Here is a 25,291-nt window from a genome sequence, read left to right on the forward strand (position 1 = left end):
TGGATGGCTGTAACAAATCTATTCAGCCAGCACGGGAAGCAGAAGACCTTTGTTGTTGCTGTTGTTTCCTTGATGAATACTTATGCCACCTCCAGCTGGCTGCCAAAGACCCTTTCTTTAAAAGCCATATGTCTTCTCCAAGAAAGCTCTCATCACACCTCCTCCAGGCCTCCATCATTCTGCTGTACTTATGCTTGATTTCATTTAGTTCATAAAGTGATGCAATTGTAGGATGATGGCTTTCTTCAGCTCATGCTTAGAGAAAACATGGCCTAGAGAACAAGAAATTATTGTTTAGGACAGCAAATATTGCTCATTGGGTAGCTCATATGGGTTTTCTTTCTAAAGAGTTCTTTAAAGGGCTGCTGAAACCCAAATTTACTTTAGATCTGCCATAAAGTGGCAGTGTTTCAGGGCACTCCCCCCAGATTAATAATTTTCACATTCTGAAATCTGTCAACTATACCTCCAGCCACTGCCAATTCAAGCAAACACAAAAAAGGGTATTTGCAACACCTTCAGGGCATGACTTCATCTGATCTTCGACACTAAGCAGGTCTGACCTGCTCAATATTTATCTGGGAGACCTCCAGAGAACAGAAAGAAGAGTACAGGAATGGGCAGATCTTGTGAGGCAGCTGAGATTTCTTGCCAATATAAATCATGCAACATCTCTGGGAATTGAAACCTTGGTTGTTTAAAAAATAGCACTGCTTCTTCTGTGACTGACCTATATTGGCATTGAAGCACTGTATGACTAGAGATGCTACCTTCCAAAAGGGATTTAAAACTGAGATTCTGCAGTTCTTTTCTCAAATTCAGGTTGTTAACTATGGCCACATTCCATCTCAAGGCAATGAATTACATACTGTTTCCAATAGTCTTGAATGTCAAAATTATTCTTCACACCTCCTACTAAAGCACATAGTCACTGCCATGTTCCACTTCAGACAAGGCTGTATTCAGTGAGGAGTCTTACATACACATTTAGCAAAGGAGTTGAAATCAGACAGAAATATAAAGTTGCTTTTCTAATTATTCAGAATGAAGTTAAAATCCAAGAAAGTTTTAGGGAAATTGCTAAGACTCGCAGGACCTCTTAACTAATTTGCTCAAGAAAATCCTTGTAAAAAATGCAATTTCATGAAATTGTGACTCATATTCACTACAACACTCTCATAATTGCAATGCCACTAGTTATTCCACAGATATCCACAGTTCCATGTTGATCAGACAGGTGTCTCAACGCTATTGTCCAAATTCTGCCCACATTTCCTCCTCGGAATTCCTAATTTTTGCCTCTTTTCATTACCCTGAAATTGATAGGCACTTAATATATGTTGTAATTCTGCCTCTGGCAATGTACTTTAAGCCAGAACCATTTCCTAGGCAGGGACTGACCAATTCAAAAGGCTAAGCTTTCTTAGAAAAATGGCTAAAAAGAGCCATAAGAGAGGAAATCCTTCAAGATTGAGAAGATGCTCTTGGGGACTCCTAGGGGAGCCTTGTACTTCAGACAGAGAGTTTTAACTGCAAACAAAGAAATTGCAATGTATCCCAGTGACATCATGAATCATTGTTTGGTAGAAATCTCTTACAGTGAGGCACCACTGTGCTGTGCTTTAAAGAATGTGACATAAATGCTGCTAAAATACTGTCAGCTGAGTGTTTGGATATTCTAATTTTAGCCTTGTTTATTATGTTTCATCTCCATGGCATTTTTAGGCAATTCATATACCAGCAATGCTAGCAAATTCCTCTTTTTCAGAGAGACCTCACGGTCACTGGGACATTGATGATGTTTCTCGTGATTTCTGCATGGACATGTTCACACAATTAGGTCCTGTAATGTGATAGTGCATGATGCTCTTACAATTTTCTTGCAAGAACCACTAACAGAGCTATTTTTAGGAGGAAAATCCATGTTAAAACTCCACTCTTGCTCCAGCAATGGGACTATTAAGCCATTCTGATTGATTTTTCAGCCATGCTGAAGCAGCTGCAAGAGGGTAGGACAGGGAGACTGTGGCCTACATAGCTGCTAAAAGTGTACAGCAGAAAGATGCATAGAGACCAATTCTAACATGAAAAAAAAGGAGTGGAATTGAAGGTACTATTCTTTGAGTGGCATCTTACAGACAGCTGCAATCAACAAATTGGTAAGAATTTGTTTTTATTAGCTGTCATGAGACTTTTTTGTTTGTGTGGATCTATTTTAAACAGCTTTCCCCTTTCAGCACTCTGTGATAATAAGAAACTTATGTAAGTGCTCTTATTCGGAGAGAATCTTGCTTTGGTCTTCTTATTTTGTCTTGAGAAAACCACAGAGCTCAGGCAGTGTATGAATAGAGTTTACATACTCAAAAGGTGCAGCAGGCAGCTGAGACAATCTGCAAGGGCAGGATTAGTGGGACGGTGGACTCCACAGTTCAGCTGTTTGCAGATGAGTAATTAGCATCCTCCACCCAGTGAATTATCTCCTCCTCAGTAGCACTGTGTGGCAATATGGAGACCTATATTAGTCATAGCAAGAACTGAAAAAATTTTAAAAAACCTAAACCTAAACCAAACCCAAACCTTTCTTCCCCTTTCTCATTTTGTGAGAGTAAGAACTATGTTCTCCCACACTGAGAGGGGATAGTTTGGCCTTTCCCACAAGGTGCTGGGCAGGGTGTATCCTGAAAGCACAGGTGGGTCTGGGAATGTGATTGGTGGTGTGGCTCTCTGCAATAAAGGTGAGTGCAGGCAGTAGCCTGGTATGTAGCTGGGGCTGCTTCATGTGATGTGAGTGGCAAGTCTGTCAGCACAGCATGGAGAGGATGTTTCCAGCCATGGTACCTTCTTGCTGGCAAACTCCTTTCTAGTCTGTACTGAAACATGAATGAATAGGCACATTTTTCTTGTTGTTTCTAAAGGCTGTTTTCTAGTTGGGAGTTGGAGTAATATAAAGGGCTAGATTTTGTGGAGCAATTTCATTGCACTCCCTTAATGTGCAAGGCTGAATCTGGTGTGACTTCTAGAAATGAAGTGGTGTCTGTGACAAGATCTGGTTCTCGCTTAGAAGTTTGTTTAAAACCTGTGTGAATAGCAGGTAGACTGCTGTCAGACGCTGACATCATGGTAACATATTAATTAGAGGCCTGTAGTTGCTAAAACCCACTCTACTGTAATTAAAAGTTAACCTAGAAGAACTTCCTGAAAGGCTTTATAAGAAAATTAGTTATCTTCCAGTGAAACTAGGCTAGCAAATATTACCGTAGAATGCCTTTCTGCTTTCTATCACCCTTAAAAATAAGTCTACTTCTTAATTTTCATATAAGATGAAAGAATCAAACACATCATCACTATTTATGACAATGCTCCAAACATTTTTTAACTTGGTTGCAATTACAGGGAATGGGGGGGAAGGTCAAGATATAAAATTATGAGGAGGTTCAATGCTTTAGTAGCAAGTATATATTTTACTATTGTCTCTTCAGAAAAGTGAGAAGTAAGTGTACTTTTCTCCTAGGCTGATCAATAACATACACAATTGACTTTTGTCTTTTTCTTGGTTTTTTTTGTTTTTCTTTTTTTTAACCAAAATTGTTGCTTTGGATACTGTATGAAAAGCAGTATGTACCAACAGGATGCCAAAATTGGTGTTGAAATGGTGTAGTCTAACTATAGATCCCAAGTGAAGGGATCAATAAGAACATGTATATAAAAGTTGGTAGTGAGCCACCAAGGCCTAGTTTTTCAGTCCTCATGTGAGAAGAAATACTTTATCTAGTACAGAGAAAGAAGTGCTAATCCTCCTAACTCCAAAGTGAGTAAACTGGTGCTTTTCTTGTTTTCTGCTGCCTGTTTTATTAGCCATTCCCAGGTTGGTATCATAGTGTGGTGATTTACTGTAACAAAAATTTCCAAGTGATAAGTTTTTTTCCTGGATATAAGTTTTGTACAATTTAGGCAAAATATCCCTTTTTACTTTGTTTCACCTCTTGTCCCAATTGTAAATTGTGTTCTCATAAAACTTAAAATTATCTTGATAATTAATTTAAAAATTATAATTTTTTGTATCCCATGAAAGATGTCTGGAGGGATAGTGTAGAACCTCATCCCTCTGAATGAGAAGATGAGAGACTAATGTACTTCTAATGTTGCAAAGCATGCTGCTGTATTATTCTTTGAAAGAGCAATGTGTTGAAGCATTTTTGTGACACGTTTCACTGTTTTATCACTGTTTTGTTTAACTTTCTTTTCTTGTAATAGCATGCATTGGTTTGTCTCCAATCACTTGATTTAATGCCCACTCTCATAAATATTTTATCTAATAAATTGTCAGTCTCTGTTTTTTCTAGAGTAAACTATTTTCCTGTACCCGTCTTAAAGAAATACTGTAAGGCTACAGTACAGTGCAGACAGTAAGCTCCTTATTCACTGGCATGCACAGATTTAATCCACTGCTGTTACTTGCTATCCAGGTATCAATTGTTTGTTTCCCCTTGAAAGCTAATAATGATTTCTTTTTTCTTGCTTTGTCTACAACTAACTTATCAATTTTACCTTTGGGCATGGATAGAGTCCAATAATATTGTTTCTGCACCTTGTGTCCTAATGTTTTCAATCTGTCTGCATTTAAATATCTAAACAATGAAATTTAATTGTCCTCCCAAGAACATGATATTCTCTTTGTTTTTTTACTGGATGCAGACTACATCCTCCCATTCTGAAATGCACTTGAACAGGGTATCTGTGTGGAACTAGGTTATGTTGTTTTGTATTAGGGTTGAGTCTGTAATTTTACTTGCGTTTTACGTAAAAAATATTTGTATATATACATGTATAATTGTGTTCTGTTTCCACTGGTTTTTTTATTCAAACTCCCCACCCCCTCCCATGCTCCCAAACCTTTATGACAAGGCTCATCCAATGGTCCAAGAACTTCTAGGAGTGTGGCTGGAGAAATAGCCAGACTCTGCCACGGCATCCAGGCTCTCACACAGGGGCACTGTTTAATATTAATCATTACTAGGATGCTGAGCCTAATCTGTCCAGATTTAATCAAAGGCTCCTAAACAGGAGCATAAAGGTTTCTAAAGCATTTACTGCAGCATTCAGACATGTTATTAATGAATGTTATCCCTCTTGCCTCCCTTTGTGGAGAAGGTGAACAGCTCTTATGTAACATTGATAAAACAGCTGCTGAAAGAACTAACACCTCATAATCCTGATCATTACAGTATCTAAGTATATTAATGGAAAACACAACCCAACAAGTTCATCTTTTAACAGCTGTATTCATCATTTTAGTTTTTAATGGTATTTTGGCAAATGGAGTTAAAACAGTGGGTTGTTTTTTTTCCTGAGCATACTATAACTGGTGAGGCTTGTCATGCTTGGCTTTAATGCAAAAGGATAAAGGGAATTGCCCCTCCTCATCCATGATAATCCTCTGTAGTTTTTCACTGTTGGTTTTTTCCCTTCCCCCTATCTTCATTCCCTTTAATATCTCAATCCTGTTTCACAGAGTGAAAAAATGCTCTTTTGTAAAATACTGCTCCCAGTTTTTCATTTGAAAATGCACTCTCTGAAAAAGGGTTTGTTTTTTTTTTTTTTGTAATACTGGGGAGAGGGACATTGTAGTTGATGTTTTGTGTCCATCCCTTCTCCCTCCTTTCTCACTGGGAAACAAAAAATATATGAAATAAATTTGCTTTGAGTCAGTAACTTCTGTCTTCTGATTTTCCAAGAATAGCCAAATGCTGCCATTGGCTCACTAACTGTCAGGGAGACAGTGGAGACTGAGGAATTAATGCAGCCTCTTGAAAATACCAGCCCAAATGCATGCTCATCATGAGTCATGGCTGAGTGCTCGGGTTATTTCATTCCTGCCATTTTTCTGCAGCAGAGACACAGAGTGACAGAATGGGCCAGGTTGGAAGAGACCCCACAGAGTCCACCTTCCCGCTCAAGCAGAGACCTCCTAGAGCACATGGCACAGGATTGCACCCAGACAGTTCTTGGATATCTCCAGTGAGGGAGATTCCACAACTTCTGTGGACAATGTGTTCCAGTGTGTGGTGACCTGCACAATAAAGAAGTTCTTCCTCATATTCCACTGGAATTTCCTGTGCATTTCTTTCTGCCTGCTGCCTCTTGTCATATTGCTTGGCATCCCAGAGAAGAGCCTGGCACCATTCTCTGGCACCTTCCCTTCAGGATGATGATGAGTCCTCTCTGTCATCTCTTCTTGAGGCTGAACAGGCCCAGCTCCCTCAGCCTCTCCTTGTAAGAGAGATGCTCCAGTCTCCTCATCATTTTTGGAGCCCATAGTGTTTGTAGGAAAAGGACCCCTCTTGCCCCTTCTTGAGAGCAATGTCTGAACTACTACCCTAGTCTGTCCCTTTCTTAATGACATCTGACTTTTGGGGTGTGCATGTCTAAGTGGAAAGCTTGAAAAGCCAGCTTTTGATAAGAACAGGTGGTCTATGATGACAGATGAATGTGGAAGCTGAAACTTGAATCTGTGAGAGACTTGTATTGCACCCATGGCCTGCTGTGTTGTGTTCTCTCTGTAAACCCTAAAGATTCTGCCTTTTTAGCTGTGGCAACCTACAACAAACCCTATGGTGGGGACAGGCATGCCAAGGTTTTGGCAACACTATGTATTGAGAGTAAACGGGGGAGCTCCAAAAATGATGAAGCTAGTATCCTGCTGTAAGTTTAGAGACTTAAAAGTGTGTGCTGGACAAATGTCTTTCTGCCCTGCTACAAGGAGAGGATGCAGCACTTTGCTAGGAGCCAGGCCCTGGGCGAGGTAAAGAGTTGAAGGGAAAGGTGTTAGATCAGGCTCCTTAGAGGTGAGCCTGGAGGTGGCAGACCTCAGCTAGGGGCAATGGCTGTAGCCCAGCTGAAGTGCATCTACACCAATGCCTACAGTATTTAGGTTGGACAGTAGGAAGAATTTCTTCACAGAACACGCGATTCGACATTGGAATGGGGAGCCCAGAGAGGTGGTGGAGTCACCATGCTTGGAGGCCTCCAAGGAAAGGCTGGAGGTGCCATGGTCTGGCTGATATGATGGTCTTTAGTCATAACTTGGACTCGATTATCTCAGATGCGTTTTCTAACCTAACTGATTTTGCAATTCTTGGATTGAAACAGCCCTTTCCGAGGGGTGCTTCTCCTCCCACGCTCCCCTCAGCGCGCGCCGCTGGGGCGGGAGGCAGGCGGAACCGGGGCCGCCAGGGGGCGCTGTGCCGGGCAGGCGGGGGCGGCGCTGCGGGCAGGCCGCGCGCAGGCGCAGCGCTGCCCCCCGGCGGCGACGGCGCGCGTCCCCTGCCGCAAGGGCCGCCGGTCCGTCGGCGGCGCGGGGGCGGGCGGGCGGCCCGGGCCCGGACATAAGATGGCGGCGGCGTTGCTGGGGCGGCGGCGGCGGCGGTTGCGGCTGTCGCGGAGCGCGGGCGGTGCGCGGCTCTGCCCGGGCTCGCAGGGCGGATAGAGCGGGGCCGGCGCGGCGGAGCGGGGCCGCCATGGGCTCCCAGGTGCTGCAGATCCTGCGCCAGGGCGTGTGGGCGGCGCTGAGCGGCGGCTGGTACCAGGACCCGCACCAGGGCGCGGGGGTCAACGCGCTGCACCTTTACCTGTGGCTCTTCCTGCTCGGCTTCCCCTTCACCCTGTACATGGTGAGCGCAGCGCCGGCCTGTGCCGGGGGTCGGCCGGGCCTCGCGGGGCCCGAAGGTGGGGGGCGGGGGGAGGCCGGGAGGGGCCGCGGGGCCGCCGCTCGTGCGCCCCCTGCCCGCGGCACGGCCCCGAACGGCCCCGAACGGCCCCGAACGGCCGGGCAGCCCAGCGCTGCCAGTGGGCCCGGCAGCCGTGCTCGGGGCTGCGGCCTTTCGGGAGCACCGACCCGTTACTGGGAATCTCTGGGTGGGCGCTATCGGGGCGCGGCGGGGCTATAGGCGCTGGCACTTTGCCTTCGTCTTTCTGTTTACTTGCCTTCAAAATTGGAAATACCTCCGGCAGCTTCCGCTGCCGATCTCCTGCTATGTCAGTAAAAAGCAGTTTCTACAGAAGCTGTCAGGGTTTCTGGCAGCAGTATCACTTTCTGACTTTTGAGTCTGGTGGAGGATGTGGGTCCATAACCAAGAAGTTTTATTTTAACGTAGTGTGGTGTGCTGGCAGGCGCTATATCGAGATTGTGTGTTATCGACAAGTTAATCCGGCTTTTATGTTTGCGTCCAGATTTTAGTGTACTCGGTTGTGAGAATTTCTGTCTTATATATTTTTGTAACTGGCACTTCAATCAAAGTTGTTAAGATACTAACCTTTAAACCTAGAAACTTTCTTGACATTTGGACTTGGGAACGAATAGAGGAGAGATGTGATCAGTTACAAGAAAAGGGGGTGGTTTCCTGTTGGCCAGGAGGTTTTTTCCCTGTGTAAGTTGTGTTTAACTTATGAAATGCTACTAGTTTACTTTGGATTTTCCAATGGAAAAGTCTGATCGTAATAGGTGTGTTTTGACCAGTTTTGGGCATATGGGGTAGAACATCATTTGCAAGACTGCCAGATTCCGATGCTGTGACAACCTAAAGTTGCCTTGTGAAAATTTAATTAGTGAATAAAACATTGGAGATAAAAATCATACGCAAGTCCAGAAATTGAGAGCTCTGAGGTCAGGCATTTGCTTTTTTCAAAAGAAATTGGTAAGGTTGCAGTATGAGGCACTTAATACTAAGAAATAGCTAATGTGGAAAAGGAGGTTACAGCTCTGTATGGTTAGTTTTTAAATTCGTATTACATTGTCTTGGAAAAGGCAGCTCTGAGGCTTTTTATTTGAAGACTTCTAGGCTGCTGGCAGGGAAACTACAGGCTGAGACAAATTGCTTTTAAAACTGAAGTTACGTGAGAACAGCTAGGTAGAACTTTAACTAAGCAGATACTTTGTATAAGAACTATGAATCTGTCTATTCAAAGTTCTGCAGAATATGAGGAGACACCTTTTTGGTTTCAAATATAGTTTTACAATTTTTTTTTCAATAAAAGTACTGCTGTTCTGTTTTGACAGCACAGTCTATTTAATTAGTAGTGCCTTGCTGAGAGAGCTCACCACACCTTTATGAACAACTATATCCTGCATGCAGAGGAGACTTTTGAAAGTGGACCGATCTATATTGCACATAGGTCTTTTGACAAATGGTAAATCTGGGCCAGCATTTGAATCTCCTGCTGCTCTTAAAGCAGTAGATAAGCTTCAGTTACCTGTACAATGGGGTAAACTTCAGTGTTGCTTAAGCACTTTTTCCTGCACAAAGGGAAAAGACAGGCAACATCAAGCTGCCTTGGGTGTTGTTGAGGTCAGAGAAATTCTCTTGCTTCATAGCTCTGGACAAGCTAAGGATGCAACAAGTGCCAACTTCCCTGAGAATAAGTAGGGAGATTAGTCACAAGTTAAAGGAGATTGAATCATGTTTGGCCGTTTTCCCTGTTTCCACCCTCTGCAGTTTAAGTGTTGTCTAGACATAAACTAAACAGGCAGAACTGTGTTGGTCATCTTAGCTCTTTAGCATCTCTTAAGCTCTTTTTCAGAATAAAAAGCAGTAAGTGTTGCATTGCTGTAGGACATAAATAAGCAGAACTTGCTTGAAAAGTCTTAGGTAATCATAATCTGAATTCTGAGCATGGCTCACTGGTGTGTAGGAGGGAGTTTCTAAGCTAGCTTCGAGTGACTTGTTGCTGGCAGACAACCCTGTGTGTTTAAAAAATCAAGGTATATAGGAAGACTGCTGACAGGTTTTATATTGCTTATAAAACTTCCTCATGTAAAGAATTACACGATCATAGCATTGCTTTTATGCATTGGATCAGCAATAACTGCAGTTATTTCCAAGTTGTTTTGTAGCAATACGACAAAAGTATCCCCTAAGAACTTGGCTTGTAGCTGTCTCTCAAGGCTGAATGCGTTTAACAGGAAGCTAATCACTTTTTTTCCCCGAATGTTATTTAACCCCCAACAGGAATAGCACTCTTTGGGCTATGGAAATTTAGATGCACTTACTGTTTAAATACTTGGTTTAGTGCATCCAACACTGGTAATCATTTTTCTGTGCACTTGGTCTGTTGATCTGATATTTTCAGAATGAAATCTGGTAATGGTTGTGGTCAGCAAGTAATGCCATAAATCTGAGTGTTTCTTTGTATGTGTATGCCAGTGCTGTTAGTGTTGATGGATTTAATGTGTGGTGCAAACCTATGAAAAAATTATCAGTAGAATTCAATAACCAACATTTCTTCCTTGGTCCCTCATCCGCCTTCTGAGCTTAAGCACGTGCAAGTGAGGGTTGTATCCTGTATGAAGATGACAGATGTATGCATAAATGTACCTATTTTACCCATCTGGACACTTTTTCTTATGTATTTATGCACTTTACCTGTGTTTGTTGGAAGTGTGGCAAAAATAAAAGTGTAGATAATCAAGGAATTGGGGTCTAGAGTGAGAAATGCCTGCTTTAAGGAACGTACTTGAGTCTGTTTTCTTGGATTTGTGGCTTGGCAGTATGCATACAAAAATTCTGCTTTCTAGACTAGTTATATCTATCCTGTTTGCATATTTGTATTCAGTAGCAGACTCAACTGTGCTTGTTGATGTGCCTATCTGTTGTAAGAGCTGATCCCTGTTTGTACTCTAATGCAAAATTGAAATTGAGAGAAGAAAATGTGCTTTCTATATGGGGAAGCTGTCCAATCACTTTGTAAAATCTAGTGGTAGACTTGAAAAAATACCCTGAATGCAGAGGCCAATGTTATGCATCAGTGTTGCAGGGGGGAGGGGAAAGAGAGGAGGCTGCCAAAGCACTTCCCCTAGTCGGAATGCTGTTTCAGCCCCACCACGTGCGCATGAGGGGGTGAAATCTTGGCTCTGGCACTTGTGGAATTTTGCCAGTGACTGAAGAGGAGCCAGGACTGTACCTTGCTTGGGGTGATGGGCTCATATGTACCTACAGAACTTGTCTGTCAAAGTCAAGCACGTTTAGACAACAGTTCACTTAATTTCCTGACTTGTGTACATAGTTATAGAAGTAGGTCATATAAATGTAGCTTCGTGTGGAAGTTTTTTCCACTGAAGTTTCTGAAATATGTCCTGTTTCTTAAACTAAGATTTTAAATAACTGGAATTCAGTCTGTGATAACAGTCCCTCGTATGCCATATTGTTCTAAGACACTTCTAGTTTCTTGGCTGCTTGAGCTTCGGTTGTATGGTTTGAGGTTTCGGTCAAAAACTAGATAACTTGCAACTGAACTCTCTTCCACATAGCAGCAGTTCTTAAGGGCTCTGATTGTCCATAAACAGTAATTTGGGATAAAACTGTATCTCTTTCCTGATATTTCCTCTTTTCCACGAAGAATAGCTCTATAAAATACCGCACTGAAAATGCTTGTGTTTTTGATTCTTCTTACAAGATGACTGTAACTTCTTAATGAATATTTAGTTGGTATCACCTTTATGTATGGTTTGCAAACGGATTTGGTTTTAAAAACTTTGCTGTGAGTGTTTTTAACAGGTAACAGCTATGCATTTCTTTTTTGAAAATGGTCTGGAACTTTCATTGCATCTGTGGTGTCTAGCTAAAGGTAGGTAATTAGGTAATCAGATTAGGTATGATCCATATAGTGTTTGTTTCTTCATAAGGATATTATATAGCCTGTGATCAATGAAATTTCCTTTGATTCCTGGCACACGTGTGTTCAAAACGTTCAACTGAGATACAGTGACCTTTTGCAGTTTGAATAGGAGTTTTTTAGTGCTGTAACTAGTGGTGGGAGCTTTCTTTTCTATTTTGACCACTGGCATCTGGGAGTGCTTAAAGTTTTTTCTACCTGCTCTTTTAGAAAAGGCGTGTTGTGATACAAGTGAGCTAACTTAACAGCCAGGAGGTTTCAGAAGAGATAGTCCTCCTTAACTATGCGTTCCTGCATCTTATGTTTGTCCATATGCATAGTTTGGATTTGATAAGTTGACTTGAAAGATTTAAATTTGGAAAGTTACTCTTGTGGGAAAGGTGGTAGAAAATCAGTGTCCTTCCTGCAGCCCCCCCATATTTGAGAGTACTACTTAACTTCCCTTTAGGATTCAGGGTAATAATTTCAGGTAGGAGTTTATCTAATAGTTGGGTTTGTTCAGTCATTAGATGACTGAAGTTTTCAACAGAGCATAATTAAAAGCACACAGTTTTTATATGATTCTGTGTACCTCCTTATATTGTACAAGAGCTTCATTTGTGATGACTGCTTTGGAATGTATGTTTTCTTTTGGTGCTAATGCAAGTGACCAGGAATGTGCAGTAAAAAGGGGTGTTCTCTGAAGTGCTGTTACAGCTGTAGACATGTAGCCAAAAGGTGTCTACTAAGAAGCTCTAACCTGAGGGTTTTAGTGTGCTGTGCTCAATAAAAATGCTTTAGTATTTGAAACTATTTTGATATTATTGAGACATAATCTAGTGGGAAATTTGTATGACTTAGATTTGTATTCCAGTCTTGAAGGTGGTATCACATAGGATGCTGGTGAGAAACCTGTCTCTCCTCAAATGTGGTAAAATGCTAAGCATGGTTTAAAATGGTAATCTCACTTTAACTTGCTTTGGTTTGTGGAGAGAAGAGTCTCAATGGATGCTGAGTGCTTCTAAGTTTGGCTAAGAAAAATAGAGAAGGGGCAAGTAGTTTAGATTAGGCTGCAGTAAGTCTCTTGAGGTTGTAGTGCAGACAAATTGTTGGTACCATGGGTGGCAGTGCTGTACCACAGCACGGTACTTGATGTCAAGTATGTTCATATGGCAGACTAAGCTAGCTAAAATGCCTTCTATTCCCAGAGTATATTCCCTATTGTGAGATGAGCAGCTACTAATGAATATGAAGAAGGAAAAGTAGTTAGTTACCTTAGCTTTTTAAAAAATTTTTCTGCAATCCTGTGAAAACAGGATGTGAGGAAAAATTTTGAATTCTTGAATAGGTTTGCCACAAGTTACATGTGGTGTTTTGCTTTTTTTCTCGCATTTGTTCTTAAAGCTTTCCTTTGAAAAACCGGATGTGTAGATTTTGCAAGATAAACTGGATTTACTGTGACCTCACTGCTTACAGAGTCAAGGGGAGAAATTAAAGATCTATCTAGACAGAAAAGTGTAGGCATGTCTCTTGTGGAGTAACTCTAGCTTTTGTTACCTAGTGTTAGTCTGACTCTTCTGGTAATGACTTCTTAACACCAGGTATCATAAAGGAGGGGAAAGTTGAAGCTGTATGTGTGATGGAGTAACAGACTGCTTAGCAGGAACAGGAAGCTCATGCTCTTTGCCACAGTTAATGGGCTGGCCCTTGCCAGTAGGGAACCGATTCTGAAGTTTGTCGAAGTTAGAAACACCACATTTCTTGAGGAGACCATTTGAGCATGGCTTCTAGGGATGCTGTGTCATTGTGGATCCTGTTAGCTTATTGATGCTGTTTTTAAGTAGCTTGGTTTCCTCTTTTTCTTCCTTAGCTGGTGCTTGGTAAGTGAATCCCTCTATTCATGGTGATGTTGTCCAGCTCAGCATGCAAAATGAAACTCAGCAAACTTCAGCTTAGTTTGCCTGTCTGACTTCAAATGTTATATTCAGTGTTAACTTGTTTTGGAGGAAAAGGTGGGTGTTGATTATGGTTGTCAGACTTGACTTGTTCCGGAGGAATACCATGCTAGGTTATGAAGACTTATTGTGGTGATCAGTGTTCCAGGGACATCTTGAAGAGTCAGAAGGGGAAAATGAGTAAAGAAAAAGAAAAGGAGGCCTCTCTATTCAGCACATATGACCAGGTTGAGTCATTTAAAATTGATTGGCTGACAGTGGTGGTTAGGTTATGGCGCTTAATATCCTTTTAAGATTCAGGGCAATAATTTCAGGTAGGAGGTTGCGCTACATTGTGTAATGTTACGTTACATTGTCAGCCAATCAATTTTAAATTACTTGAAGTGTTTATATGTACTGATTACAGAGGCATCGCTGTCTTCTACTCTGATTGTTTTGTGGTTTTGACTCTGCAAGATGTTCCTGGGACTTTTTTATCAACGATGACTCTTCTCTTCCCCTGGTCTCTTAGGGAGGTACAGGAACGAGCTGGAATTTTCCTTCAGCCGTGAGCTCTAAAAAGACAGTTCATTTGTTCTACTCATGTACTACTTTAATGTTCAAGATGGATATCAGATGTTTCATTCTGATTGTTGGACGTCTGTCTGTGTGTATTTTTATATTTTGGAGGTATATCTCAAACTACACTGTGAGCGGGGTAAAGGGTAGTGGTGCAGTGTAATAAACTTTTGTCACTTTTGTAAGGGAAGTGGTCTATTAGTGGATGAGTACTGAGACTTAATATCTCATTTTGTTTAGTTACTGCCTAGGGAAATGACGGATTTTAAAAATATGAATAAAAGTGTGTTTTGAAGGCATTGAAGCGAAATCTCAAGTTTAACCAATCCTTTGAACACTTCTCCTAAATGGCTGTCAGGCTGTACTTCATCAATACCTATTGTTGATGTGATTGGCCTGTAAAAGCCTTATTTACCTCTGCAAAAGTTGCATGATGACTCTTAACTGAGTGGAATTTCAAACGTTGAATTCAAGACTGAGGGTTTTTTTAAATACGGCTTTTGGCTACCTTTCATATAGATGAAAAATTTTCTTCAGAACATGTGTTGGCTACCTTTCTGTGGGCATACAACGATCTGGCGCAAATCTTTGCTGCCCATGGTCTTGCAGGTTATTGTGTTCTGCTGTGCAGTGTATGAGTCACACATGAAACAGCTTCTTTATGTATGCAAGTAGGAAACATTTGGCTTTTGTGACTGATCAGTATCTTGTCATGAAGCTGTAGCTGTTGGGAGCTGACAAGCAAAGTCAAAACATCAATGTTTGGTATCTAAGTGGGTTTTCTCCCATCCAGCCATGCTGTCAAACTTGGATGACAAACTTGGCTGGAGTTTTTCCGAAATGGACTTGGTGCTGTGCACTAGCCCTGAAATAAGATCTCATCCCATGCTTGGCTGATTTTTTGTGTTGCTTAAAATCTTCCCATCTTTTTTTTAACTCATAACAGTTAATCAAAAATATTGGGTGCCACACATGCTAGCTCTAAGTTTCCTAGTCTAGGTCTTGCATTTCAAAAGCATGGAAAAAGAGAATCAGAGTTGAACTTGGTTCTCTGGCTTCAGTGAGACAAGTCTGTTTAGCATGCTGCTGTGGTGATTTGGTGTCTTGTAGTCCAACTGTTTCTTCTTTCTGTGTTGCTAGACTTTTAACCTTTTTCACACAAAGGTTGACTGTAGGTGGTGTAACTTTCAATATATTCAATATTTTCTCCATGAAACAAACTGTTAAAATCTAGATAGAGTGCTTTTATGGATATTTGCCCTTGTGTTCATTCACTTTTTCTTACTTTTTTTTTTTTTAAAGGCTCTTCCTTCTTCCATGATGATAGTAGCTGTCTACTGCCCGGTGATAGCAGCTCTCTTTATCGTTTTGAAGATGGTGAATTACCGTTTGCACAGGGCACTGGATGAGGGAGAAATTGTGGAGAGGAATGCCAGTGAGCATATGGACAGAGGTGCAAAAACAGAACAAAGCAATGTTTCAGCCAAGAGGAAAGACAGCAATGGGCCCAGGTAAGTTGTCTGCTGATGTTTGAATACTGCTGTAAATGATGAACAGTCTTGTCTTCATCAGCTGTGTAACCAGAATGGTGATTGAGATAAAACACTGAGGAGTATAGCTACAGACCACTGTAGTTCTGAAAGACTGTTTTAAGTCTGGTCTTGAAAAGCGACTTATTTATGTATTAGGTTTGAAATGATGGATTCGCATTAAATTCCTAGTTTTCTCCCCCAGAGAAGTTCAAGAACAATATTGAACATACTGGAAGCACTGAAACAATAGTGTGGAAAATGTGAGCCGATTAGGTCACTAAATACTTAATGAACATAATTAGTACAAGTAATCTTATTTCAGAGGAAGATGTAGTATTAAAAATCTGGCTGTCAACGACCACATACTACATGCTAATTCTTTTATCGGGAGAAGTGTCTGATTTGGTTTCAATTTTAGTGTTGCAAAAACAGGAGTCAGATACAATGCTTTACTCCATATACAGTCTTTCTTCAGGAGAATGCTGTCCTGTGAATTTGGAAATTCTGGAATTGCTCTGCTCAGTAATGAAGATAATGATTCTGAAGTACTGTCAGTAAGAGGTGATGCTTTTCCAGAGATCTCAGCTGTAGCCAGCATAAAAGAACACCAGAGGTTTTCCTCCTCTGACCAGACAATTTGGAGGAAGAAGAGCAAAAGATGACTCATTAGCAAGGCCAGCTTAACCAGTCTGATCAGACTGTGGATGTGTTATGAGCTCTGTTATCAAAGCCTCTGCCTGCCTTTAGGTAATTGAGGCCATCTTAAAAGTTAAACTGTATGAAATATATCAACCTTGAATAGTTAGCTTTTAAAGATGACCCTTGTCTTGTCTCTGAGTTTCCGGTACTAGTGGCCATGAGTAGTTTCCACAGTGAGGTGATTTTTATGCTATCCTGACTCTTAAAATGTTGTGTGTATCTTACTGAGGAAATATAGTTGAAAGAAGCCTCTTGAGACTGTTTATTGGGATGCTTTTAAAGAAAGGAAGTGTTAAACTGCCGCTATTTAAAATGCTAAGCCTAGAAGTAAAAGGACTTTCCTGTGTATGTGTGGGGTAGCTTCTTATGAGATGAGTCTTAGGTTCTTCTGTGTCTTCTCTCAGCTCAGGTATTGTTGGCAGAAACTGTGTCTTGGATTCCTCTAAAGTTGGTATACAGTAACTTCTTGTATCAATCTTTTATAAACCTGACCCTTTTACCATGATGTGTTTGGCAACTGAAGCTGCTGATTTTAATTGCGGCTCTGTTTAGATTACCCTATACCTTACTAAAACTGTACTGAGGTATTTTGGCGGACTGTTTCCCTAATTGTATCTTAATGCTTACTCTGCTTAATAAAATTCGTGGAAGTAAACTAGTGGTCTGTTCTTTTTCAATACAACCTTGGTAATGCGTGTTTTAGGTGTGACCTTTAGGTGTTTTGTCTCTGAGTGGTTTTTGGTGGGGCTTTTCTTTGTTTGGTGTTTTTGCCATGTAGCTTTTGCTTCCAAAACAGTGGCCCAGACTTGGCAAGGGAATTTCTACTAGTGTTGTGAATGACTTGTGGATGTTTCAGTTCTGTTTTGCTTAGGGAGCAGTTGACATGGGACAAGATACTACATTATAAGCAGTGTGAGCTCAGAAGTAGAGGTTAGTTTGATGCTGTGTGTCCTGCTTGCCAACTGAAGTTTCATTAACTTTTGTATGATCCTTGTTCCCACTTTCAGGTCTCTTAACTAGAACTGGGAACAAGGTCAATGCAGAAATTACGGAGTTACTTTTTGGTAAGTGGGATGTACAGTGTATACTAATCTTTGCCTGGAAGCTTACAAGAACTTTGGGGTAACATTCAAACCAGTAGAAGGGATGGAGAATGAGTGTTTAATATTGAGCTGTAACCTTCTTAATAAGTTAAATTGGAACACTAATAAAAACCCAAATGTGTCTGGGAAGAGAATGTGTATGTAGGGTTTTCTTCTCTTTAAACTCTGTTCCCCTAATATAAGGTGGATATAGGGGAGATGTGAGCAAAGATACTATCTTAAATATTTACACAATCAGAATATTAGTTTTGATGGCTCAGGCTACAGCATATGATACCAAATAAATATACATATAGTGTAGTTAGCAAAGCATCCTACAGTTTTCACACTGCCATACATACCCTCACGGAGACCACTTTGGATACAAATCTTAGTGTATTTGCAGGATTAAGCAGTAGTCACATTCGGGGTTCTGTTTAGCTTCTGAAAACTGTTGTTACTGTTTTCTGAAGAAGTTTATCCTCAAAATGGTGCTAACAGGTATCTTAATGAATTATGTACTGTCATTTGTAGGCATGTTCGAACTGCTCATTTATCTTCAGTCAACACTGGCTTGTGGATGGGGGTTTTTAATCTTCATGACATTTTGGCACGTTTAAGCAAAGAACAGCTTACTGTTCATTTAGAAATGCCTTGTTTATTTTTTTGCTGTCCTCTTTCTGAAGCTGAAATTCTCTAGTTAATGTTTTTGAAAGAAGCTAGTCTTAATTTAGAGATAGGAATGTGAGTTGCTGATTTCATACTTCAGGGGTTAGTATAGTAATATTTCTGTGAAGTTTCATGAAAGCAAGTAGAGGGCATACAGGCTCCTGGTCTTGGAGAAATGTAGAAGTAGCAGTGCAAGCATAATCTTTGTTGGGTATCAGTGGACCCACATAAATAATTAAAAGACTTAAATCAGTCTTTTTTTGAATATATGAATATGGCTTCTTGTTAGTGACTATTATGGTTCAAAGTATTATAGAGCGTTCATCTCATGACACTGCTGTTCCTGATCTCCATCAGCATGGGGGAGCTGTAATAATGATGCTACATAAATTTTACATGTACTTCTACAAGTAAAGCTAGTAGCTGGAGAATGTTGCACCGTGATAGATTTACAGTCTACTTAAACAAATATGAGCAAGAGAAATAAGACATAAAAAAGGTGATCTCTAAAACTCTTGCCCTGCCTTTGCTATTTATTCTCCTTGCAGTTTTCTGTGGCTGGCAGACCTGTTCTTGAGTTTGGGGCTGGTTTGTATTTTTGACTATCACTAGTGACTCAAGCTTGAAAGAAAATTTCTCTTAATACTTGAAGCTATTGTGATCTAGCATTTGCAGAACATGCGGTGGTTCTTCTGCATTTTGAGAGCAGCCTCCTGACTAGTTACCTATTTTAGTTGGAAATTAGGGACAGCAGATGATGTTTAAAGGAAAATAATAAAACTCTTCCTCTGCTTTGTCCAGAAGTCAAAGTAACTTAATCAAAATTACCTGTTGAAGTTCTGGTCTGAATGTCAGATTTCTTTAGTCAATCAGCCGAAGTCAGAGTTTTAACTTTTGAATTCATGTAGGCTTATGGCCTCTTCAGACTTATGGTTGGTCTCTGACATGGTAATGTAATATACCTGCAGATGGTAATTTTAGTTAAGAGTTACTAATAATTAGAAATAGTGTTCTAACTTGCTTTGTCATCTTTGGATGCCTTTTTCACAGCAGTCTCCATTGCTGGACATAATTTTTTCAGTCTTCTCAATTTGTGTAGTAACTTCACTGCAGTTATTTTGTTTGCAAACTGAAAAGTGTAACACTTGCTTTAAGGAATGAAGACAGCAAACTCTAAGAAACAGATTGTAGAATTCTATATCAGAAAGGCCTGGCCACAGCACTAGCATCAAGTGGCTCCTAAAGAACTCTGTTGCTAAAGTCAGTGGTTAATCCTAGAAATTTGTATTTCCTGCTCGTTCCTGTACACTGTATTTATTGGTGTTTGTTACTAGCTTTTGTTCATCCATTGGTTTGTGTGCACTATTACAGGATATAGGAGCTGTGAGTAGAGGGGCAGTGATGGATTGTGTTACTGCTTATGCTGGTATCTGATGGTTCAGTTTTAGGCAAAAATGGTTCCTTCTTCTACCCTGGCTAGCTACCCAGTTCTGTGCATGAAAGCTTATTTTTCTACTTCATAGGATGCACTTTAATCACATGCAGTGTTTCTCAATGAATTATTCAAACAGGAAAGGAATTTCGTCTTTTTCTGAAAGGCATTCTTTGTTATATCTTCAGTTGTCATTGTAATGTGTGCTGAACTTAAACATTGTGAGAATTTTTCGGTTTAGTCTTTAATTTCATGTTATGTCCTTATGCATTCTTAAAATGCTTACAGAAAGAATACTTTGGCTGAAGCTGGTGTTGTATCTTTTTAAATTAATTTTTCTTACCTGCCTTAGCATAGTTGTTAATACCAGGTCAGTGCAGGCTCTATAAACAGCTGTCACCAAGAGGATGCCTGTCTTACTGCTGAGCTGTACCAAAATGGTGGCTTTTCACTTCTTTTTGTGATTTGCTGGAGTTGGACCATAGTTGTTCTGCTAACTAATGGCTGCTTGTCTTTTAAGTTAAACTTATTTTTACTGAAGGAATATATTCCCAACTTCAAACCATCCTTTTTTTGGTCACCTCTTTGATTTAGGTAGAATTCTGTGCTTCTTATATTATATAGAGTGATTCCCAAGGTTATGCCTTTACACCTCTCCAAGGTGACAACAGCTTGAAATGTTATGCTGCAGAATGAATCACATCTCAGGTCCTTTAGTGTACAGTTTGTTTACAATATTCTCAATTGATGACCATATGTTACAAAAATTATTAGAATCATAGAATTTGCTGAGATGGAAGAGACCCATCAGAATCATTGATTCCAACTCCTAGCCCTGCGCAGGGCACCCTGTTAAGTGCTGGTCTTACTGCAGACTTTCCTGTAAGACTAGCTGTCTGTTAAGTAAGCCCTGCAGTGCTTCTGTCCATTTCTGTCCGCCTCTTCAGAGGGTTTCATCTTCAGTGCCTTTGGTCTGGATGGAGGAGTGTTTTGTGTGTGTACTTTCTTTAGCAAAACGCTGGACTTTGATTGTTGGGAAACAGTTGTTTATGTTTGGGAACAAGCAGAGAGGGTTAGTGTCAAATTACTCTGCAGTTAACTTCTGTTTAGAAGTCTCCTGGATCAAGGTGCTTGCTATGAAGAGAACTATAATGAGAGAGGAAAAAGAGTGCCTCAACTGCTTCTTTGCAATTAACAGTCAGTGCAAAGTTGGATCCTTGTGTTCTAGTCCTCAACTTACTTCACAACCCATTGTCCTAATGGACAGATCTAACTTTCTTTCATTTTGTAAAATACCTGCCTTTGACAAGCTGAGTTCTGTTGAATTACAATTTGATGATGTCATTGTAGAAAGTACTCTCAAACCAATAGTTATTAATCCTGAAAGGCTGAAATTGCTATGACACGATGATACATGTGTTGTACCTGAAAATATTTCTTGGTAGGGACTGTAAAGTATCTGAAGGGAAGCTATATTGGGTAGAAGGATGGGGTTTGCATCCCTCGGAGAGATACCCTGGCCCCATATGTCCCCTTGCCTGTCCAAAAACTTTTACATGTGGCTTTCTTTATTAGTCATCCTTGCTTTTGCTCCTAGATTCAGTCTAAGGAAAAGACCAAGAATCCTTTCTATGCTCTGAGTTCTGTGTAGTAAATTTTCTGTTGATGGATTTTGGGGTATTATAGTTGAACAGATGATCCGAGAGCTACATGTGTGCATGTATAGACAGCATTTCAGAATGTTTTATAGTGCCTAAGTCTTTGTGGTTTGTGTTGGCTGGTGACAGTGGACTTGGGCAGCAGCTTTTATGACAGTATATAGAGTGCTCTGGCTCACACTGAACTTCCTGTATCAAACAGGCAGTGTTCTTCCAAGATATTGGGATATACTTGAGCTTGTGATTTTTGAAAAGGGAAAATTTGTTTTGAATCTGCACTCAGCATAGATAAACTTCCGTTTAACTGGTGGGCTAATGTGGGTTGTGGGTTTTTGTTTTTTGTTTTTCTCTCAGTGACCCTGGTGGAGGGATTGAGATGTCAGAGTTCATACGAGAAGCAACTCCCCCTGTTGGCTGTAGTTCACGCAATTCTTATGCTGGGATAGATCCGAACAACCAGGTAAGAATTAAAGCTACTGCAGCTGTTGCTTTAGTATTGCTGGCTTTGGAATCTGTAGATAACCTTTTCCTATTATTTAGTGGGGCTCTTTTGTAATTTGTATTAGATTAAATAATTTACGTTTCTGTATGTAACTCTTTTATTATGAAGACTTTGCATTCTCCCAGCAGCACAGCTCTCTCTTGTCCATTCTTGTACTTAAATTAGAAGTGGCTAGATTTTGTAAGAGAACCCTACTGTCCCATCAGAAAGGGATGCTCAGTTAGCTTTCTTCTGATTTAATGAATCAAAATGGCTCAGAGTATGGTGAACTAAGGACTAAGAACCCACTATGGTAGGATTCCCTTGTCCCTTGAGGTATCAGTGAGCCATTAGATAGCTCAAGCTTCTAACTTTGTCATCCTCCCTTACTTTGGATGTTCTGCCATTTAAAGCTTAATTGGCAAATTTAAATGCTGTATTTGAGGAGCCTTCTGTTGTCTTAGAATGTGTCCACTGCTAATTATCTCTTGCAATTGTAAATGGCTTTGTGAAAGTTACTATTCCTGATTGTTCAAATTTGCAGTCAAAAAAGTTAGTGTGCTAAAGCATAAAGAAAGACAAACTGCTAGAAGTGGAAAGACTAAAACTGTTTATTTTTTTTATATCTGCAAAATCTTCACTTTCTTGATTCTTTAGCAGGGTTGGGAAGAAAGCAATAAATAGGGACTCCTGCCAGATGGAAGTGCTGAAGAACACAGCTTTATTACATTTTAATGTAACTCCATTATGCTCTAGTTGCCTTTAATTTCACTGGGGAAGTTGTTCTGTTCCATATTATGTCTACTAGGTTTATGTGTTCAGATTCCATAGTGTTGGATGCGCTGTTCCTTTTTTTTGGCTTATGATGTTTAGCTACTTGTGGTTGGCTTTTTATCAACCCTTCATGGGGACAAGTACATTGACTGGCCAGGCTGCACAGTTATGTTGACAATGAGCAATGCATCATCATAGTAAAGACAAAGAACGTGCTTTTAAATGACATGGAAATCCTTGGTGTGGTATTACAGTATCATGTTCTTCTAATTAGCTATCTGAGCAAGCAGTAGATAACGAAGTGCAGTGGTATGCTAATGTTGGTGTTTTATCTGAATAATGCTCAGTTATGCAGCATAGATATTCTTAAGAGATTTTCCTTCCTTTAAGAAAGAGGACATTTGCTGGTGCTCAAGGGAACAGGAAGCGATGGTCCATGTAGAAAGATGGAAATATGATTCCAAAACTAGTTCTTTGACTGGTCTTTGGAAAAAATATGTTCCAAACATGTTTATAACAGTTTTAATGTTAAAGCATGTGAAGAAGTTTAAGCTACTGTGTCAGAAAGTATAGTGTTTAAATGTGTTTGTCCTAATAAAATTAGTATTCCCTTGTGATTCAATGTGTAGCATCAAAGGCAATGTGAGCAGTAAGCATCTGAGTTCTGTACAGTTTTTTGTGTGAAATAGTTTTCCCATGATGATGGATTTGTATTCAGTGACAGCATTCAGCAAAGCATATTACTGAAGGGAAAAATGTTGAAACATGACAAAACCAGTAACTAAAAATATGTGTGACAATGAAATGAAGAAAATGAATTAAACAAACTCTTAGCTGCTGTTTCACATTACACATAACAAAGCCATTGTTCTTCTATGGTATGGCTGAATCAAATCTGCACATTTCTTCAGGTTACCTAAAATTGCTGCACTTACAGAAAAGAATTAGTAGAATTATGTTCTTTTCCCCAGAGTAACTTGAACTAGGAATTTTTGGAAAACAGCATCCCAATAAGTATATATCTGTCAGTCAAATGGCCTTCATTTTTATGTATTATAGATTCAGATTTTGCCTTTGAATGCTCTTCTTCTGTCTTACTTCTGAGTGATTGAATTATCTGGCACATGCACTTTTGTATGCTATTTATAGTTGAGAGGTTGTATTTAAAGTATCATTGAGGGAAAGTCTAAATTCTCTTTAGCATCTCTGCCAAGTAATCTCCTATGGATTATAGGATATATGTAGAAAGGTAGATTGCAAACCTAAATGGTGAAAGTTTTTGTATGAGCAGGTATGATGCCTGCTGGTTTGCCACTGAATGTGAAACTAACTGGAAAAGTATGTATCTTTTCACATGGGAGCAGTTTTTGGATTTAGTAATCCAGTTTATCTGTGTTGAACATATAAGTTTTATACTCAGATTGTTTTCTTTAAGCATTTTAGACAACCAGTATCACTGCATTGAATATTCAGCTTTATAGCAGCAGTCATTAGGATAGCACTGCACTAGTACTTTGTTGCCTCATTGAAGGAGAATTCCTAGATTAGAAACTGTTTTTAAAATCAGCATAGTAAAGTTTCCAAGAACATTGGCTTTTGAACGGAATAGTGCTGTGATGTAGTTGGGTGCTTAATTACATGCTTTGTCATCTTTGTTAGCATGGGAAACATATTGAGTCAGACTTTTACAGCACTGTGCTACTGGATGCTTTTCTGCCGTTAAAAAACCTCTTACAGGTGTACAGGCAAATGCACGCATTGCAGTAATAGGAAATAACAGTTGTTTATTTCCTGAAAGTGTACAGCTTTTTACATAATTCCCTGTTTCTAGGTTGGATCTGGGTTATCTCGTCTGGGAACAGCAGCAACCATCAAAGGTGAGATTTCTAGCTACTTAAATTACCTAGCAGAAGCACTTCAAATCGCTATTGTTTACCGTGTTGTTTCCAAATACTATCTACCTTAGTTGTCTTGAATTTTTTTTTTTTTTTTTTTTTTGAGCGAAATACAGCATTTACTAGTTGGGGGAAATCTTCCTTGGGCATGCAAATTATGTGACTAAGTCACAAGCAGAGAATATTCTGGGGCCCCTGTTCTGTCTCCCATGTAATGACAGGTTTTCCCTGTGCCTATAAAATGCAGAGCCAAAGGGTTGGCTGAAGTAGACTTTTCCCTATTATTTTGAGTTCAGTGCAATCATTACCCTTCTGATACACAATATCAATGACTTGATTATTTCTGGTTACTTGATATATAGCCAAAGTAATTTCCATGTGAACTCCTCTAAGATGAAAAGATAACCATTTTGTATATTATTAATAATTTATTTTAAATTTATGCACCCAACGATAAGGCAAAAGAAAATTTGATGTGAGTTTTTGTCACCTTGATTCCAGCCCCCGTTGCCTTGCTGACCATTACAAGTATTCTCTTAGTCTCTTTTTTTTTTTATGGGCAACCATGCAAAAAGAAATATTCCAATAGATACACCTTTAAGGGGAAAAGAAATTGTTTTGATTGAGTTCTGTGGAAGATAAAAGAAATAGAGTAGACAATACTTGTATCAAATAGAAATCTTGTGTTAGTCAATATTACTTAATATTACTTACCTATAAATGAAGAAATAAAAGCAACAGTCTTTCATGACAGTGATAATGTAGATGTATGTGTTAATGCTTTGAGCACTAGTACTCTTATTTCTTAAAATTCACAGGTGATACTGACACTGCCAAGACCTCTGATGATATCAGTTTGAGTCTCGGCCAGAGTTCTAGCCTATGTAAAGAAGGGAGTGAAGAACAAGGT

General features: G+C 39.9%; 1 protein-coding gene and 1 long non-coding RNA gene across 9 annotated transcripts in view; both read left to right on the forward strand.

Moving 5' to 3' along the window:
• Nucleotides 1-4,034: 4,034 nt before the first annotated feature.
• LOC146436323 (uncharacterized) lies at nucleotides 4,035-6,098 on the forward strand. The gene is made up of 2 exons (XR_014852631.1): nucleotides 4,035-4,466; nucleotides 5,891-6,098. It is a non-coding gene; the product is annotated as an uncharacterized LOC146436323 (long non-coding RNA).
• A 1,239-nt stretch (nucleotides 6,099-7,337) lies between these two features.
• The window catches only part of PCNX1 (pecanex 1), an 89,722-nt gene continuing 71,768 nt past the window's right edge, over nucleotides 7,338-25,291 (forward strand). For 5 of the 8 annotated variants that reach the window (XM_085062206.1, XM_085062209.1, XM_085062210.1 and 2 more), the window contains exons 1-5: nucleotides 7,338-7,670; nucleotides 15,462-15,670; nucleotides 21,586-21,691; nucleotides 24,318-24,363; nucleotides 25,200-25,289. In XM_085062206.1, coding sequence (XP_084918332.1) covers nucleotides 7,518-7,670; nucleotides 15,462-15,670; nucleotides 21,586-21,691; nucleotides 24,318-24,363; nucleotides 25,200-25,289 — 604 coding nt within the window. In that variant the 5' untranslated portion in view covers nucleotides 7,338-7,517. Of the gene's footprint in view, nucleotides 7,671-15,461; nucleotides 15,671-17,397; nucleotides 17,455-21,585; nucleotides 21,692-24,317; nucleotides 24,364-25,199; nucleotides 25,290-25,291 lie in introns of those variants that run through there. The other 3 variants (XM_085062212.1, XM_085062213.1, XM_085062214.1) reach the window with 2 other exon arrangements.

This window comes from Lichenostomus cassidix, chromosome 5, assembly GCF_008360975.1.
Source record: "Lichenostomus cassidix isolate B80296 chromosome 5, HeHo_3.0, whole genome shotgun sequence".
Lineage (NCBI taxonomy): Eukaryota > Metazoa > Chordata > Aves > Passeriformes > Meliphagidae > Lichenostomus > Lichenostomus cassidix.